The sequence below is a fragment of the Lemur catta genome, chromosome 15, assembly GCF_020740605.2.
Source record: "Lemur catta isolate mLemCat1 chromosome 15, mLemCat1.pri, whole genome shotgun sequence".
NCBI classification, from domain to species: Eukaryota; Metazoa; Chordata; class Mammalia; order Primates; family Lemuridae; genus Lemur; species Lemur catta.
The window spans coordinates 45,547,648-45,567,714 of NC_059142.1; the positions used below are offsets into that span (position 1 = coordinate 45,547,648).

The 20,067-nt window shown below is 34.5% G+C and overlaps 1 protein-coding gene across 4 annotated transcripts in view; it reads left to right on the forward strand.

Annotated features, from left to right (window-relative positions):
• The window catches only part of HELZ (helicase with zinc finger), a 131,961-nt gene that overhangs the window by 31,023 nt on the left and 80,871 nt on the right, over positions 1–20,067 (forward strand). For all 4 annotated transcript variants that reach the window (XM_045527069.1, XM_045527071.1, XM_045527072.1 and 1 more), the window contains 7 exons: positions 2,253–2,377; positions 4,659–4,715; positions 8,778–8,829; positions 10,560–10,635; positions 12,636–12,834; positions 13,572–13,679; positions 14,668–14,965. In XM_045527069.1, the coding sequence (XP_045383025.1) occupies positions 2,253–2,377; positions 4,659–4,715; positions 8,778–8,829; positions 10,560–10,635; positions 12,636–12,834; positions 13,572–13,679; positions 14,668–14,965 (915 nt within the window). The remainder of the gene's footprint in view (positions 1–2,252; positions 2,378–4,658; positions 4,716–8,777; positions 8,830–10,559; positions 10,636–12,635; positions 12,835–13,571; positions 13,680–14,667; positions 14,966–20,067) is intronic.

Here is a 20,067-nt window from a genome sequence, read left to right on the forward strand (position 1 = left end):
TTTTATTTCCATTATTTCATTTGATCCTTACAGCAGATTTACATATTAATATATTTCTATTTTACAGATGGCCTCACTGAGGTCCAGAGATATAAAGTGACTTGCCCAAGATCATATTTGAATAGTTTTAGGAATAGTAAGATCTGAGCGAGACATGGGCTTACCTTGGAATTTTATAAGATGCTCAAGATATTCTTAATGATACTTTATTGCAGTTATTCACTTATTATAATTCTCTAGTAGCCGTTGAATAGATGAGTGATCTATAACATGGATGGAGTGAGAGAACAGATTGGACCAAACTGCAGGAATTTGAATAAAACCTTACATACAGAGAGACTGCAACTTTCAGTTTAGTACTCTGATTCAATAAAGGATATATATACATAACGATGTTTATTATAGTGTTATTATTATTCTTTTTTTATAGAGACAGGGTCTTGCTCTGTTACCTAGGCTAGCATGCAGTGGCCTGATCATAGCTCTCTGTAACCCTGAACTCCTGGGCTCAAGTGATGCTCTGACCTCAGCCTCTCCAGTAGCTAGGACTACAGGTGCATGCCACCACATCAGGCTAATTGGAAAGTTTTTTGTAGAGAAGAGGTTTTGCTTTGTTGATCAGGCTGGTCTTGAACTCCTAGCTTCAAGCAATCCTCCTGCCTTGGCCTCCCAAAGAGCTGGGATTATAGCTGTGAGCCACCCTGCCCTGTCTGTAGTGTTATTTTTAACAGTTAAAAATTGGAATCATTCTAGAGAAAGGGAGTTGTTAAATAAATTGATATATCTATTTGATGGAACATTAGCTAATAATATGGTAAATATAAACACTCTAATAATATGGAGAATATTGAATGTGCTGAAGGGGAAAAGCAGAATACAAACTGTCATGTTTGCATCACTTGCAATCATGTAAAAATTATGTAAATATTGATAAAAATTCAAGGAGAACATAAATAAGTGAAAACTGGTTGAGTGGTGAGATTATGTAGGATTAGTGTTGTTATAATGTTATTTGTGTAATAAACAATACAAGAGGCCGGGCGCGGAGGCTCACGCCTGTAATCCTAGCTCTGGGAGGCCGAGGCGGGTGGATCGCTCGAGGTCGGGAGTTCGAGACCAGCCTGAGCAAGAGTGAGACCCCGTCTCTACCAAAAATAGAAAGAAATTATCTGGCCAACTAAAAATATATATACAAAAAAAATTAGCCGGGCATGGTGGCTCATGCCTGTAGTCCCAGCTACTCGGGAGGCTGAGGCAGTAGGATCGCTTAAGCCCAGGAGTCTGAGGTTGCTGTGAGCTAGGCTGATGCCACGGCACTCACTCTAGCCCGGGCAACAAAGTGAGACTCTGTCTCAAAAAAAAAAAAAAAAAAACAATACAAGAAGATATGTTCAGAGCAATGAAAATAAATATGAACAGATCCAATGCACTTTATATATATGGTATATTGTACTGGTACTTAAACATTTCTTTGGAAATGGTTAGAAAAAATATAATTTCCAAATTTTTTTTAGCAAGTTATTTTCTTGCAAAGCAAGCTAAAGTATGTACAAACTAATAATAGGATCTTGGACTTAGCTGTAAAGAGAAGGATGCAGATTGCTCTACTCATTGAACCATTAGCAGTTGCTATGAGAAATCATCTCAAATGACGTGGCATAAAATGAGTATATTTTGTATTGTTAGAAACACGTGGGCCTTATGATTATATTAGGTATAATCTGCAAACATTTACACACAATTTGAGTAACATTTTCTATAGCCATCAGACAATTGGATTCTTAGTGAATCTTGCTGGTTTTGATAAAGGCTAATTCTTAATTGCTAAGGAATATCTAATGTTGAGATTTTCGGTTTCTATTCTTATGCATTTTAATGGCATATGGTCTTGTGTCCCTGTCAAGAATGTGAGAACTTTATTCAGCTAATATATCAGCAGTTGAAAAGTCCTCATTTACCCAGAAATCATAGGTTGAACAGTATTTTTCCCTGGAGAGCTGCAAGATTGATTCTCCTTGTGATTTTGGTGTGATCCCAACTGGCTGTTGGCTGTAGTAGGTTTGATATGTTCTTTGCCACATGTTTTTTCTTGTCGTTATATGCATGTCTTAGAACTAAAACACCACTGCTTGCCTCTAGTATTTGGAGTTATTCTTTTAGCAGATAAGAAGCCATGCTTGGGATAATGTGTTTATCAAGAAAAACATGTATTGAATGTCATGTGTTTCATTGTGGCTGTTCTTTCATGGCAGTGCTGGGAGAAGGACTGGCCAAGGAAGACGATGCCTTCCGGACGGTGCTCTACTGCATGCAGCTGAAAGGAAAGCTCCAACCTGTATCCACCATTCTTGCCAAGTCACTGACCGGAGAGTCCCTGGTGTGTTGATGAGCTCTAATTATGAATACCTGAAAATAAACTTTTATTTGACTCCCTAGATATGTTGTGGGAAAAACTGGTTTGTATTTTTTCTCTTAGTTCTTCCTGTGAGAAATCAGAGATCATGAGTATCTTGAGGTATAGTACTCATTTTTCTTGAGCAAACTGATGTTTAATCATTGAATTTTTGTCATTTGTGACAATTTATATAAGAATTTCAGGGACTTATAAATCATTTGAAAATATAAGATAACTAAATGATTTTCTTTAAAGATATAATTTAACAGAGCCTGGAAATATTTTTGAGTTTTAAAATGGCCATGTAGTTATATGATCTTATAGAGTTCTTAAATTCAATCATTTATAAAAGATGTTTAACTAAGTAATAATTACATTCGTTTCTGAAGATGATGTGTGTGTAAGTCAATATCTGTAACCACTCTGATGGAGCTTTCTAATTCTATTTAGACTTTGGTATAAGTTTTTTTTATATGGAATTTAATTTTTTTTATTTTAAGAGATGGCGTCTTGCTACAGGTTGGAGTACAGAGGCTATTCACAGGTGTGATCACGGCGCACTATGGCCTTGAACTCCTGAGCTCAAGTGATCCTCCTATTTCAGCCTCCCAAGTAGTTGGGACTACAGGTTTGCGCCACTGCACCTGACTGCATTTAATTTTTTAGGGTTTTCTTTTTTTGATTGAGATAATTGAAAGACTACTTTTTGAAACTTTAGAGTTGATAATGTATAAAAATTGGAAGAAAAGAGGTACAACCCTTTCCCACCAGTTGGTAAACTGTTACAAAATTTGCTGATATTTTTCAGGAATCATAATGAAAAACAGTGAATGCAAGAAAGTATTTGTATACTTTGCTGTGCAGTGTGAATTCTTTGTATCTTACTTAGTCTTCTGAATTGATATAGATTATGAAAATCTGGAGCAGAGTTGTGTTTTCACTGCAAATACATATATTTGGTTACTTAGTCTTCTGAATTGATATAGATTATGAAAATCTGGAGCAGAGTTGTGTTTTCACTGCAAATAAATATATTTGGTAAAAGAAAAGATTGAGAAAGTACTTAATACATTGTTGAGTGTAATGTATTGGCCCATCTCAAGGGATAGTGTAGTCATTTTCTAAGGAATTATTGTGCAGTCAATTGTTTAATTAGTTTAGCAGTGTCTTTTGGTTTCATCCAATTCACAAATGAACTTAAAAGCTAAAATATATTATTAACATGGCAAAATTATATAGCTGTTTAGTTCTTAATAGATGATAAAGAATATATCTCTTGTTTATTAAGAAAATTCTATCTTTAAAAGACTTTTCTGTATAAGTTAAGCATATTACAGTTTTATCTGTTAGATTTTTAAATGTAAAAGTAGTCTGGGTGCCGTGGCTTACGCCTATAATCCTAGCAGTCTGTGAGGCTGAGGCGGGAGGATTGCTTGAGTTCAGGAACTCGAAAAAAGCCTGAGCAAGAGACCCCATCTCTACTAAAAATAGAAAAATTAGCTGGGTGTCATAGCATGCACCTGTAGTTCGAGCTCCTTGGAAGGATGAGGCAGGAGGATCACTTGAGCCCAGGAATTCGAGGTTGCAGTGAGCTTACAATGACGCCACTACACTCTACCCAGAGTGATGGAGTGAGACTCTGTCTCAAAAAAAAAAAAAAAAGGAAATCGAACCCTCCTTCTTACTCCCCCCTCTTAAAAAAAAAGTTAAAAAGAAATAAATGTAAAACTAGTAAAAAGTAAGTTGCTTTTAAATCTCAAATGAAATTTGAATTTCACAGAAGTGGCTGTTTGCCTTCAATGACTTTTAATGAGCCATCTTTAAAATAGTGTGATCATTTTATTTGAATCCCTCTGAATCTTGGATAACTGAGTTCACTGTTTTCCACAAAAAAGCTTATTAGTCTTAGGGGAAAAAGTTAAAAAAATTTTAGGTTTAATTTTTTCTTCACTTATCCTATCTTGCTACAGTGATATCTGTTATTAATATTTTATTGACTTAATTTTAAACTCTCATGTAAGGTGAATACAGTGTTTTTACTTACTGGAAAAGTCACACTGTACAGTTTTTCTTGGTAACTTTTATAACTTTCCTCATTGATATGTAGCTTTATTATTACTGTTAATGGTAGTGGGGATGAGGGATGGGAATAACCTTGTTCTCTTACAGATAAACTTCAGAAACAATAGAGGAATTGAGCTAAGTTGCCACAGTAAAGAACTAGTATACAAATTAGTTTTTCTTTTTTTATTCACCCTTTCAGAATGGGATGGTAACAAAAGATTTGACAAGACTGAAAACACTTCTCACAGAAACTGAGGTAAGACTATTTCAGTGGATCTCTTTGGAAGAGTTTAACTCAATCTGGCCAGTAAGCGTTCTGTATTAAAATTTGGAAAATCCTTGTGGCATTAGCCAAGAAGGCAAGGCTATAAAGGTGGGTTGGTGGGACTTTCTGACTTTGCCTTGTAACCAGCGCCATCCTCAGAACTTTGCTTCTTCTCACGTGTCCTCTGCATCCCAGACCTTCTGTTCTGTCCCTAGTTCTTATTAGCTGTCTCTGGATGACAAATGGAAAGATGATTGGGAAATTTTAGTTTCTAACCACTTCTGGCTGTTAGAAAATGTTATCATTAAAAATAGGATGCTCCTCAAGCCTTCTGTATTTTTTTAAGTAACTGAAGGAAGTCTGTGACTTAAGGACTATTTTTAGGGAATGGGTTTAGGAGATGGAAATAATGTGTGTAAGGGTAGATGATGAACAAAAGTGTGCTGTAGTGAGGGACTGGAGGACGCATGGAAGGCCAGGGACAACAGTGGCATGTAAAAGGCCCAGAGCTTTGAAAGTCTCAAATTTATATTCTTCATATAGGCATATAAAAATTTTTACTTAGATGTCCTGTTTTAAAAATAATCATTTTGTCAGCTTTTATCATAAATGGAGGCCCCTGCAAAGTGATTGATTGATTGGCTTATTTATTCAAGAATTGAGCACCTACTATGTGCTAGGTATGCTTGGTGCTAGGGATACAGCACTGAACAAGATATCTATGGTTCTTATCCTCTTGGAGGTTAAAGTCTTGGGGAGGAGATAGGCAACAAATATGTTAATTCAACAACCATGGGTGTAATTTACTTTGAGGTAGGTGGTATGAGGGAAAATAGAATAAACTTTTCCTCTGAAAAAAATCACTGGATTGGGTGGTCAGAGACTGAGATAGTTAAGCCAAGAGCTGAGAGTTGAGAAGGTGCTGGTCTCAAGGGGAGCGAGATGGAGGGCACTGCAGACAGGCAGTGGGGGTGTGCAGACACAGGCATCAACTTTGACCTGTGCATTCGTTCCTTTCTCATTCCAAATCGAGTAACATACTGTAGTTCATACCAACAAACAGCAAAGGAAGGCAGTCATCATGGATTACACAGCTGGATAAAGAAACTTTGTTTTGCTCTTAGGCCTTTTTTTCATGTCATTTTCTTTGTCTTATGTTTCCTTACCATGAGTTAACCGAGAATCAGTAAACTCTCATTAATTTCAAAGCCATGTATATGTATATGTAGGTAGTATATATGTAGTTTTTTTAATTTCTAAGAAGTAACAGAAGGCAATTATAAATGTTTTAGACTTGTAAAATGAGAATATAAAACAACCTTTCATTTTATTAAGATTCTTGGCTTTGTTGTTCTCTTTTATTGCCTTACTTAGTTACCAGCTTTACATCTGATAATCACATGCAAATATTAAAAAATTTTATTTTTAATGTTTATAATCTTATTTCATTTAAGCCCACAAATATTGCTTGACTCTTATTTTGTGACTATAGTTTTGGAAGAAGTGACTTAAATTTTGTTTATAATTTCTTTTCTATGTAACTAGAGTAGTATTCTTTTAGGCTCCTGAACTGATATTATTAAAAGATATCCATCTAGAAAAAGCTAACAAACAGTGCTACCTTTATTTATTATTGCACAAGACACATTTAAAAATAGCAACAATTTGTTATTTAAAGATTGGGCTGAGCTAGTATTTAACTTGTAAATGCTAGTGGATGAAAATAAAGACATGGAACTAAAAGCTGATTCATAGAAACAAAAACAATAAATATTCTTTAGTGAAATTTAAAATATATCTAATCAGTAGATTTGATCGTGAATACATAGGAGTTCTAGCAGTGTAATCTTTGGCTGTTTTCCTTGAACGTGTCAATAAAGACTGATGGTGATCATAATCTAATTGATAGTGCCCTTCTGTCTTGGAGTGTGAGTACATAAAAAGAGTACTTAAAAAATAAACATAGCCCCTTGGAACCTAAAAGCCGGGATGGCCAAATACTCAGCCAGGCTGTGCTCTTTACTCTACTAGCTCTTTTGATGAGGATGTGCTGTTCCCCAGTCCCCACTGGACTGAGAACTGCAGTGTCAGCACAGGCACGCTCTGCTTGCTGATTGTCTCAGACATTGACTAGTGAAATGCACCAGTCAACAATGAAGTGTTTTAGGTCTTACTTTATGACCAAAATATTTTATTTCTTTTTCTTGCCATCAAAAAATAAATTTGGTAAATTTATTTTGACAAGTTTTAAAGAGGAGATAATTTAAAATTTTCATACTTGCAGTGGATTGTTAGCTTTTCTATTTATATATGCTGTGTGAATGGAATCATATTTTAAGGGTTAGTTTGGGACGTAGACCTTGCTTGTAGAATTTAAGGAGATCTTTTAATCTTTTTGTGAAGCATAGAATGCTTATAATATGAATAATTACTCCTGATTTGTCTATGTATTCTTATATTCAATCCCTCATTTTGCAAAAAGAATGGATTATCTTTTGACAACTTACTAGGAAGTACTGGACTGAGAATCAAAAGGCATTTTCCTTTAGAAATAGTATTATATTGTTTTAGTTCAAGCCCAGTATGAAAAGTCCAATTTAATCAACCACATATAAATTGTAGTCATAGTATTGTTTCAGTTATACCCAGTTAGCATTTATAACATTCTTTCTGTGGCACAAGACATTCCAAATTTCATCTTGGGACACTGTTTCCTCCTTCTGGTTCAGTTTAATATTTACTGAGCACCTGTGTTGTTCAAGTCTCAGGAAAGCTGAGATATCCATGAAAAGCAATGTGGTGGGCCAGTTGGAGACGCATATAGATAATGTGTACACAGGGCAGCCTGTGGTCAGTAAGTGCTATAACAAAATATAGGCAGGGAAAGGAGCATACTCTGCAGGGAATTCTGGAGGCAGGAGTGTGGGAACTGAGTTTAGAAGATGGGGACAGCTAAGTAAAGACCTAGAGGTGACTTAGTACAGGACAGGAATGGCAAATAGTTGGGTCAGGGATAGATGAGACAAAGTGGTAATAATGAGGGCCTTGCCTAGGACAGTGGCAGTGTAGAGAGTATGAGACAGGATATGAGAGACATTTTAGACCTGCTTGGGCAAGCTTTGGAAAATACTTAGAGCAGGGTGAAAGAGTTCAAGGTGGCTTTCAAAATTTCAGTCTGATTCTCTTTGGGGAAGAAGAATCCATTAACTCTAGATAAGAAACTCTGAAGGAGATTAGGTTTCGGAAAGTTGATGAATTTTGTTTTGGGCATAATGTGTTTGAAGTGCTTAGATGATCATCCATCCAACATTTACTGAGCACCCATTATTATGTGCCAGATACTCTGGGAGGTGCGGGGATGGAAAAAGGCAGTTGCAGCTTGTTAACAACAGGTCTGTACATAGCTGACAGTGATCCAGCATGTAAAATGTTATAGAACAGTTAAGAAAAAGTGCTATGGTTGGCGTTCAGTTGAAATTGGGTATGTAGAGCTCAGGGTAAAGTTAGAGCCAAAAACACAGACTGGGGGTTTTTTGGAGCACGTTAGAGCAAATGGGTGCCCAGCCTTGGACTCCACTGTGGCAGAAGGGCTCATCTCAGAGTGGGGGACGGTAGAGGACTTGGCAGAAAGTACTTCCAGGACCCAAAGTGGAAGTGTGCCATTAGCTGCAAGAAAAAAAGGCACCTCTGTAAGGGGTCATTTTCTAGGTGTCATGAAGAGGAAAGTGGAATGAATAAATGGATGGAAGGTGCTGTCCCATGGGGGCTTAGGACTGGGGACTTAGAGGTCTCTTCTGTTCACATCTAATTTTTACATAGAAGGTCTCTATTGGCCTCCTTAATGAGGGCCTCGTAAGTACTTCTTTTCCATATTACAGTTTAACGTAGAACAAAGAGCAGAAAATGTCATTTGCAAAATATTAATGTTATTAAAAATTTGCAAGTATTGAAGCTCCATCTTTTTTTTTAAATGTTGAAAATGTCCGAAATTAATTCAACATCAACTCGTTATTTCTTATTTTAAAAAAATGTCTTTCATTTGGAAAATTGCAGACAGCAACTTGTAATGTCCTCTCTGGATATCATGTGGAAGACTTAGATGAGGGTAAGTGCGAGAAACTCTGTCACTTCTGATAGCTGTGATTCTGGGCTTTGCTTTTTTATTGATTACTGGGAGAAAATTTACTGAGTAATGGTACATGTAAATAGAGATGTAGGAGAGAATATAAAAATTGAATTTTAAGAAGTAGGTGTGGATGAAAGCCATTTTCTCCTTGGCACTTTTTCATAGAATAATGGTGTAAAGGAGGTAGGAGGTAACTCCAGAGGTCATTTAGTTCATTTTCTTGCCTCCATGTAGGACTAAATTGAAACATCATTCTTAGTAATCTGTAGAGGTAGGACTTTTCTTCTCTCTCTATCCTAGGCTAGTACAATTAATTACTTTTTGGAAGTTCTGATCCATAATCTGAGTTGTTCCTGCCCTAATTAAAGTCTGTGATCTCCTCTCCTCTCACCAGAGGAAAAGGTAGAGAGACCGTTATGCACTGAGTGCTTGCTAAATGCTGTCTACTCTGGTAGTGGCTTTCACAAAGCATGTACTGACTTAGAGTCCTTCATCTTTCTGATAGGTGATGAAACTGGTATTTATTAAGGTTTGTTAGTTTCCCCGAAGTCACACAGCTAGTAAGGGATGAAGCACAGCTTTATACTCAACCTGGCTGAATATTTTTTTTCCTTTTTTTATGGGCCCATCGACGTGTAAAAAATAGAAAATGGTTATAAGGTCCTTTATTTTATTTTATTTTTTTTCTCGTGAGACAGAGTCTTGCTCTGTTGCCCTGGGCTAGAGTGCCGTGGCATCAGCCTAACTCACAGCAACCTCAAACTCCTGGGCTCAAGCAATCCTTCTGCCTCAGCCTCCCAAGTAGCTGGGACTACAGGCATGTGCTACCATACCTGGCTAATTTTTTCTATATATTTTTAGTTGTCCAGCTAGTTTCTTTCTATTTTTAGTAGAGACGGGGTCTCGCTCTTGCTCAGGGTGGTCTCGAACTCCTGAGCTCAAACGATCCACCCACCTTGGCCTCCCAGAGTGCTAGGATTACAGGCGTGAGCCAGCTTGCCCAGCCAGGTCATTGGAAACTTACTGCTGCTCAGCCTCTATAGCTCTAGCCTTTTTTCTCTTAATCCTTATCTTCCTTGGCTTCTTTGGAACCTCTTATCTACACGAATCAAAGTATTTAGAAGTAAACAAATGTTAATTTTTAGCTTCTATCTCCAAATTCAACTTTTTGAACTTTATTTAAATTATGATAAAGGATTACATTATATAGTAACATGTGTCAGATGAGTCCTAAGGAACATGGATGATAATGTCTAGTTGTAGTTTCTCACTCAATATGCAGTAGTAGAATTTGTTACTAAGATTTCCTTCCAGGATACAATAATTTTTTTCATTCCTGAAGGAATTCCTAATAGACGCACATCCCATACCTAAGAAATGATAAGCATGCCAACCTCTCCTCTTGAGTTGTTAGGGGAAGTGATGGCACTGGAAATACGTCCACCAGTTGCTAGGACAGAGGCAGGATCACCAGCTTGATTTAACTGCTGGGTAACTACCTCTTCAGTGATTTCTATGTTTCATATAGTTGATTGATTTAACTTACTTGATTGGTAGATTACTTTTTTGGTAAAGGCAAGTATGTCGTGTTCTTTTTTACATCATCTCGGATGATGTGTGTGGAGGGATTGCAGTATTTCTTACACATTAAAATATCAGAATTACTAGCTGTCCTTAAATGATAAGACTATATCCTGATTACTCCCTAGGGTCTTGTAATGGTTGGCATTTCCGCCCACCACCTAGGGGAATCACAAGCAGCGAGGAATATACTTTGTGTAAAAGGTAATGTGAATTTTTTTCTTTAAACCAATGACATGTCTTTGTTGAAAGGATACTTTTCCTTTACTTTAGTAGTAATTCAAATTTAAAGAGATAATATATGAAGGAAGGAAAAATATAATGATTGGATAAAATGGTTTATTTTCTATTTGAAACAGAAGCCATAAAATTCACTGTCATTAAATAATAACAGTCAAAACCATATCTGTGAGCCTTCTTTGAATATAAACAACAATGATCTAAATGCAAGTGGTTGAGACTTTGTTCAGAAGTCTTTTATAATACCAATTGGATTATTATGGCTGAACTTAATCGCTAGTTTCTTGTTAGTGTGAAATTTACCTAGGGAATGGTGAGTAAAGTTGATATTACTTTATGTAATTGAAGTAGATCATGAAATAAAGAAATGTTAAATTATTTTAATACCTTTTCTGAAAAATATGTTATCTTCATGGAATCCTTATATAGAATTTATGAGTAATTTATATTGAAGGGATAACCTTTCAAAATCTAATAATTATGTATTAATGTGGAAGGAATTATTAAAGTCACATTTAAAAAGATGAACTCCAGTTCTTTTTGTAAGAACTATTAATCAGTGGGATTTTAGATATAAATTCTCACTACAGTAGATTGCTTTTGATAATGAAGGAAATTTGATATGCACTGTTGATGATTGAATAGTCAAGACACCAGATTTGATTTTATAGTAGAAATAAGAAAAGTTGTGAATATTGAAAATCCTAGTGGCATCATGTTATAGAAACGGTAGAACACAATCCTAGGAAAAGGAAATGTGAGAAGATTTATAGTCCAGATGAGAATATAAAACCTTCATTTTTTATTGAAATAATTTAAAGCAAAGCAATAGAAAAAGAAGCTTATTAAGACATACTTAAAAGAAATATAAATACATGGTTTTAAATGTGTTTTTTGAAGTATAAGAGAATTTAATAAATACTATAATTTTAAGTTCAACTACTTTGTGGTACCATCAGGAAAAGCTTTAAATACACTCACCATTTCAAATATGGTATATCATATGATAATTTATGTTGTACTGTGATTCATTTTGTATTTCATATTATCTATATTTCTAGTTCAAGAATTTTCTATAACATCTCCTGCCTTCTTTTTGCTATTTGTAATTTAATTTTCATTTTTTCTCTCAGAAGATCTTTTTGCAGGTTTTTAATAGTTTTATTTAAAAACTGTCTTTGCCCATAATTTTGCAGGGTATTTAAGACTTTTAAAATTAATGATCAAAGTCTTTTATTTTTATCTGTTTTTGATCACTGAATTTTCTGAGTCATAAATGTCAAGAAATCATTGACTCTGTGTCCTTTAAAATGAACATTTATGAATTTACCCCCTTAAAAAATTTAATATGACCACTGAATAAATTTGGGACTCTGTAATATAAAACTGTTGTTTCAGATTTATTTAAAACTTCAAGCAAATTAATATAGTCCAATAATTTTAGTAAAACATAGGTAGTAGTAATGTAGAATAGAGTAAAAGCACTACATTTAAAGGTAAAAAGTGAAGCTTTGAAATGGCATTTTTAGTAATACATTAATTTTTTTTCAGAATGAAATTTCCCTATGTGGAAAATTTTCTTTAGGTCTTATCATTGGGAAATAGGGCGTATCTGTGTGTGAGCAGCTAATCCACTTGATGTCAGTGTTGCTTTAAAAAAATCTACTGTAAGAGGAATAGTCTAATAGAGTCCTTTCATCACAAAGGAAGCCACTTTTCAGTGCCTTTTCTGGGAGTAGTTATGAATACCTTATGCTTTAGGATCCCCTTATTCCACAGAAAGTCAGTGAATATGGGGAGTTGATGTTTTGATTAAATGTTGTTAATGTTGCCTAATATATGGCCTTTCAGGAGATGAAGTTTTGTTTTTGTTATTGAAGAAGTCAGAGGGCAAATGCTGGAAGTTTATCTTTTAAATGGTTTAACAAAGTATATGACAAAACAGTCTTTCCTATTTTACTTAGATTTTTAGAGCAAGGAATCTGTAGGTATGGTGCCCAGTGTACTTCAGCACATTCCCAGGAAGAACTAGCAGAATGGCAGAAAAGATATGCTTCACGACTGATAAAATTGAAACAGCAAAATGAGAATAAACAGCTCTCAGGCAGTTACATGGAAACTTTGATAGAAAAATGGATGAATTCATTATCTCCTGAGAAAGTGGTGAGGAAAATAAACTACATTTTTTGTTTGTTTGTCTTAACACAGTAACTACCACGGGAGTTGTATTTTTTAATTCATGCTAGTTTTGAGCCTGGGGCCTCGGGAAGCATATGTAACTCACGTCTCTTCACTTTGGGAGCTGTGACAACTGTTGTTCAAGTTGTATATGACCCATGCACAGAAAACAATAAAAATAACAAAATTTTCAATAAATTAGAAAGGATCATTTTGTTTTTGATGTTTTTATTCTATTTTCATAATAGAGCACTGTGGCCCCAAGGAAAAATTTTTTTTTCTAATGTGACACCCAATGTGTTAAACAATGAACTTGTTTGAGTCTTGACTTTATTATGTGCTATATTTTGGTTACTTCCTTATCTTTTATATGAAGAACTTGATTCTGCTAAAATAATGTTTTTAGTAGCAAAAGTTAGACCCATTTGTTAAAATAAAGAGCAGAACTAAATCATTTGTTTGGAGATTTGTATTAATTACCTTCATTTACGCAGTTCTTGCCTATCATTTTGTGGTAGTTGTTAATTTTCTTCTGTCTCTTAATTTAGCTTTATTATATTTTGTTCTTACCAAAATAACTGCAAGTGAATGTATAAAATAAAAATACCTTGCTTGACAAACAGTTCTGACATCTTTACTGTTGACATTTATTTATCATGCTGAAAGTTTTTGTTTGTGCTTTTAGTAGTAAAACCATAACATAAACTGCTCTCTATTTTTAGCTTAGTGAATGTATAGAAGGAGTAAAGGTAGAACATAATCCTGACCTGTCGGTTACTGTCAACACCAAAAAATCTCACCAGACATGGACCTTTGCTCTCACTTGTAAGGTATGAATTTTGTACTAATAAAAGAACTTAAATTTTGCTCAATTTTCTCAAACCTTTTTTGGACCTCTAAATCTCTGTGTTAAAAGAGCACTGAAAATGTTTTAATCTAAGTACATAGTTATATATTGTGCTGAAGTATATTTCTGTATTTCAATCTTTTAAAAGTACAGTTTTTTTTAACCTTTGAGATAAGATCTTTGTAGATGTTTAGGATGCTTTCTTATTTGGTAAAGAGATCTTTGACATATTGTCTGCTAAACTTGGAACATAGGATGGGGTTCATGGCTTTTAATTAAGTAAAAATTGATTATTTAATCTGGTATTTCTAAGATTTTTGAACAATGACAATTTGTTTTTATGTTTGATTTGATGAAATCACAAATTCTATAATAATGGGTTTTTAATATGGGATATTTTCTGCAGCAGTTCCCATTTTAAAATTATAATAGTCAAAGTTTAAGATTGAAGCAGAGTAAAAAATTTCTGTGAATATGCTCAATGGAAAAGTTGTATGTACTTTTTGGTGGCGTTTCTTCCACTGTGCCATCTGTATCTTGAGATGAAAAATTCAAGAATACTTAGCTTCAGCCTTGAACCCAATCCAGTGCTTTCAGAGATAATTGCCCTCTTATGAAGGCTTCCTACTTGAGGGTACATAAAACTTTTTTAGGCAAAGAGTACAGAAAGTTGGAGGCTGATGGTTATGCAGGATGATAGCTTTTGCCACAATGAAAGATGAACATATCACAGAAAGAGCAGAGAGGTTAGTGATGTAGCATAAATATATAGTTTTGACAACTTATTTTTAAAATACCATTCTGCTTTTTTTCTTAAATGGCTTAGGAGCACAATTTGTATTTTTAACATAATACCTTAGAAACATGGGAAAGTAAGAGTCCCTTATGGAAAATATTTTCATTGAAGAGCCCAATTACAATTGGATTTTTTACCCCCTTGTACTCAATGAATTATTTTAACTTCCTTGTAGCCTGCAAGAATGCTGTATCGTGTAGCATTGCTTTATGATGCTCATCGTCCTCATTTTAGTATCATTGCAATATCTGCCGGAGATAGTACTACCCAGGTATCACAAGAAGTCCCAGAAAACTGTCAAGAATGGATAGGAGGAAAGATGGCCCAAAATGGATTAGATCATTACGTGTATAAAGTCGGGATAGCATTTAACACAGAAATATTTGGAACTTTTCGCCAAACCATAGTTTTCGACTTTGGATTGGAGCCAGTACTCATGCAAAGAGTAATGATTGATGCAGCTTCTACAGAAGGTAATATTTAGACTTTTTTCCCCTGATACGATGTATTAAAAGGCAACATTAAAAGATATGTATTGGCCCCTAAATATTCCACAGATAGGGAAGGAATAATAAGGGAAAAAAATCCCAAGTTAATTGACTCATTTACTGTGTAATGGGCTTAAAATGGTTCGCATTGGGCCCTGTTCTCTTCATCCAGTCATCAGGCAAAGCTTGAGCTTTGAGGTTCCCTAAACTTGTATGAGTAGATGATCAAGTCTGTTTTGGTCTACTAATTTCATTTTGAAGTAAGAGCGTTTTAGCATAGTAGTCTCCTTCAATATTAGTCTGGGTAGAATATCACTTTAATGGTAATTGTGTATACACATACAATGTTTATTTTCATGTCCTACGACTGTCCAATTAACTTTGCTAATATTAGTACATTATCTCTGAATGAAAAGTCATAAATATAAGCCTTCATAAGTCAGTTTGTACATTCACTAGTGTTAAGGAGACCAAGATGCTTTTAATAGAATCTGCTCTATGTTTTTGAGAAGTTGTCCCTGGTTTCTGTATGTAAGCAGAACATAATGAATTTGTATGTTGTCACATTACTGCCTATACCTAAATTTTATGCCAAGACAAGAGAAGGAAAGGGCATGTTATCCCACATTTCTTTGGCTCTTGGTTGGATTTATAGGTGTTTTATTTAACAAAGACTAAATATTTAACAAACCCTTCACATAACAGAGCGTACGAAACTTGCTGTTGTATTGACTATAGATAATTATAATATAGTGTGGAGGATGTTTTTCACCACGTACCATAATATCCCATTCATGAGAACCTAGAAGAACTTGTTTCTGGTGAGCAAATACTAGGATTTTGTTTTTTGGAAATAATGAACGGTGAAATTGGTCTGTCTACCTCTTTATTTCAGTTGCTAGTGAGGTTAAAGCAACATTTGTGTCCAAAGTTAACAATTAGGTGATATCTTCTTGTATGCTTCCCAGACTTTATTTTACCCTTATTTCCCACTTGCTCTTATCTCTTTTACTTGTTTTTATTCTGTAGTGTTTATTTTTGTCATCTTCGCAATACTCTTTGGAATCAGAATAAGTTTAAATTCCATAGCCAAATAGATATGATAGTTGACAAAATAAAAATAAAGTATTTGGTTTATATCTACTAGCATAGGATTTGGCAATTTCTTTCTGCAAAGGGCCAGATAGTAAATATTTTAGGTGTTTCAGGGCAGATGGTCTGTGTTGCACCTACTCAGCTCTGTGTTGTAGTGAGAAAGCAGCCTTGGGCAATATGTAAACTAAAGGCTGTGACTGTGTTCCAATAAAATTTTATTTTCAAGAACAATGGCTGGATTTGGCTTTCATGCTGTGATTTGCTGTACTAGTAAGCTTGTTTAAGAGACCAGAACTTAGGAACTACTAAGAAGCACGTTTTTTAAATCATAAGGAGATTTAAATAATGCAGAGAGATCAACATGCATCCCCTCCTCTGAAATATAACTAAAATGATGTTTTTGGCTTACATGTGGGTTGTTTTTTAAAAGTTTGCTTTTACATAGGTGGCTTATAACTCATGACTTGTTTTTCCACAGAAATAAGCTTGTAAGTATTGTCAAGAATCCTTACTAGTTTTAAAAGATTTAATTAATAATATAAAATGTTAAATGTCTGCAATAAAAAGTGATACTATCTATTAAAATAGATGATAATCAGAGGTGGTGATGAAGGAGATCGCAGGGTACTTTCATGGGCTTGAGAAGAGTGAAGGTACTTTGACTACTTTTGCCTAAGATATGTTTTACTTTTCTAGTTGGAAAAGAAGAGCAGTGGATGAAATTCAGAGTCAAATAGAATTGGATTCAGATCTTGATTTTCTGCTTATTACCTGTGTGACCCTGGGCAGAGTACTAACATCTCTGAGTTTCATGGGAAAACATCTCTAAAATGGGGCTAGTTTTATCTGTCAGAGGATTGTGAGAATTTGAAATAAGTCTTGCACAACATCTGGCTCATAGTAAGCACTTAGTCAATAGTAGCTATTATTTTTATCATTAGTCATGATTAGGATAATTTTGGGCTTATACAAGGAATGAAGAAAGAAAAAGAGAGGGAGGTTTTTGTTTTTGTTTTAAATGAGGACTGGGACTAGGGTGCTAGCAGAGGGACTAAAAAGCAGAAATTAAAGACCCAAGCCATGACACCTGCAGATCTTGGCAAGGGAATGTAATATAGGGGTTGAAAGAGAATTTATCCAAGATGACTGATGTTTTGAGCTTGGTAACTGGAGGGAATAAAGAGTCTTCTTTCTGCTGTTTTGAATATATAATTTTGAGAATGTAATAAATTTTATATTTCATTCAGCTAGGGTAGAGGGAATTAATACAGACAAGGATATCCTCCTCCTTTTTTATAATACTATATCCTTTTCTTTAGTGACTTCTTTGTAGTTTGATACTTTTATCTTTTCCCTTAAATAAGGTTTTACCTTTAAGTATTTATGTTATGGAAAGTAATTGAAAAAATTAAGCATTTTTCTTGACTAATTTGGAAACTTTAAATCCATTTCATAGAGAAATTTGTTTTTCAAGGGCAAAGAAAAAATATTACAAGAGAACAATATAAAATCTACAGAATGTATTTTCTGATATAAGATTTTGAACATTGTAAAAACTTAAATATAGGTTAGGCATACCAGATGACATTTGCCTAACATTTTTGGTCATTACTCAAATCAGCTTACTTTTGCTAATTTTTAGTTTTGTGTAATTCCCTACTTTTAAAGTTGACACCATTGAATATCTTACCGTTTCTGTTAAGTTCTTAACATTTTTATGGCATAGATTACATTTGTTTCAGTGTGATTGTACAGAAATCCTAACAGAATTCTGAAGAAATAAAAGCAGTATTCAAATAGTATAATATTTATTTCCTGCTTCTCTCTTAGTACTAGTTAGTGTTTTTGATTATCACAGCGAGTTCCTGTCAGCAAAAAATTTTAGGGCACAAAATTTGTTTATGTGAAATCACATTTTATCAAATATTCTGAGACAATAAAAATGTAAAATGGCAGTGTCCTATTTTATATCCTTTCCTGGAACACTTGTGTGGACAGCATTCAGAGACATTGAGAGCAAGATAACCACTTTGTTAAATTGTTAACAATGTGGGAGCTGGCTAATTTAATCTCTAGCTGGCTGTTGGCTCAATGTTTCCTAAACTGTGTCCTACTGAAATTAATAGTAATACCTATGGTATAGGATTCCATGTGCAAATAAGTTTAGAAATGCTGCATGCTTTATTTCTCTCTTACAGCCACAGTGTACCTCACGTGATTACAGGCGCTCAGTGTCTGTCAGACTGATTTGATCACAGGACTTAGTTACATTAGTGTACTACTCATTGAAACTTAAAATCAAGTTGTGTAGCAGACATTTATATTTCTCTAATTCACTGTTCTGTATTGAATTAAAAATCCTACTTTAGTTAACACAAATCTGAATGGGGCCGGGGTAGAGGGTGGGTGTGGAAAAACCATATATATATATTTTTCATTATTGTTATGATATCTAAAGCACCCAGACCTTTTCTATTTATAGGCCATGAATGAATTTTTTTTTTCTCTAGTCATTCTATGGCAATCCCGTAAACTTTTCAGGAAATATGTATAACTTTAACTTTGCTTTTTCTAGTTTTTCTCTCTTGTTGGTGAGATTCAGGTTCAGAAAAAGACACTATGCTAAAAATTTTTTTTGGACTAAAGATATACTTCTCAAAAATGTGTGCGAAAGGCATCAACAATGGAAGGAAGTCAGTGAGTTTTCTCCTTGTTTAGAAAACAAACTGCATTATGTGCTTCCTGTGACAACTTTGATTGATGGAAAATTTTTGTTTGGCAAAATTGATTTGGAATTCGGTTTTGAATATTTGGAAGCAACATATTGAAAATTAACTCTTATGTTTAAGTCTGCAAACTTGATATCATACATTTCTCTGGTTGAGTCTAGCAGTGTATGTTAGCATTAGCATTAAAATTTAGTATGACTTAAAAATTATTCCCAACTGCCAAAGTTGTTGCTAAATTAAGACCATAGTTTGTGTGTGTGTGTGTGTGTGTGTGTGTGTGTGTAATATTGTGGGATCAGAAAAGTAATAGAAAGATAGATTAAAATAGTTTATTAATAAAAGATAAATGTAACTGAGTAGAAGCATGTAAAAATTGTGAGGTATTTTTTATGTTATTATCCTGCTGTTTTATGTATTGTTGGCCTCTTTAAGAGAGAGAAAATAGGAACAGACAACATGGGCAAACTAAGAGATATTCATCTTCTATGTAGCAGTTTTGGTGAAAGGAAGGATATTGAAATGGATAGCTGAAGTGGTGGTTTGGATTACTTTGGGATTATATTTTATTGTTAACTTGGGCAGTCAAGACTTATAAAGCCACAGACCTAAATGTTAATATTTTCTAAGGAAGAATGTGGTATCTGATTTTGGAATTAGGAAGCATTTCATCTTATTCTCTAAGTCCTAGATAAATATAGCTGTTTTTAATAAATTCCATATTTAACATCCAGTTACTGCTTGCCTCTTATGTCAGACTTTTTGATGCTGGCACATGTGGACTTTTTTTGTTCAAGATTTTTTTTGGTGTGTTGTGTACTTAGACTGGATTCTTTTTTCCCTTTCTTCTTAGCTACTCTCCATGTCCTGTTAAAGATATTTTTCAAGTCTACCGTACTGCATACTTAAAGGCAAAAACACAAACCCACTCTGTGGATGCTTTATTAGAGTAGTAACTATGTGGTTAAAATGAGAGCACTGCTATTCTCAGTATCAGATGGGCAAGGGGAGTTGGGAAGTGTATCCTGTGGCAGACTAGTTATTTCAACCTTGAATTCTATTTTTGACAGTGGCAGCCCTTCCCTTATGTTATCTTCAAAACAGTAGGTAACATTCTAATTATCTTTAACTTTTTCTTATGGACTTCTCTTAAAATATGTTTAGAGGTTCTGCCTACCACATCTCAGGGTAACATATTCCATAGGTCTACAATTTCTGTTAGGTTAGCTTTGAGATTTTTTGTTCTAGGAGCAGGTTAATAAATAA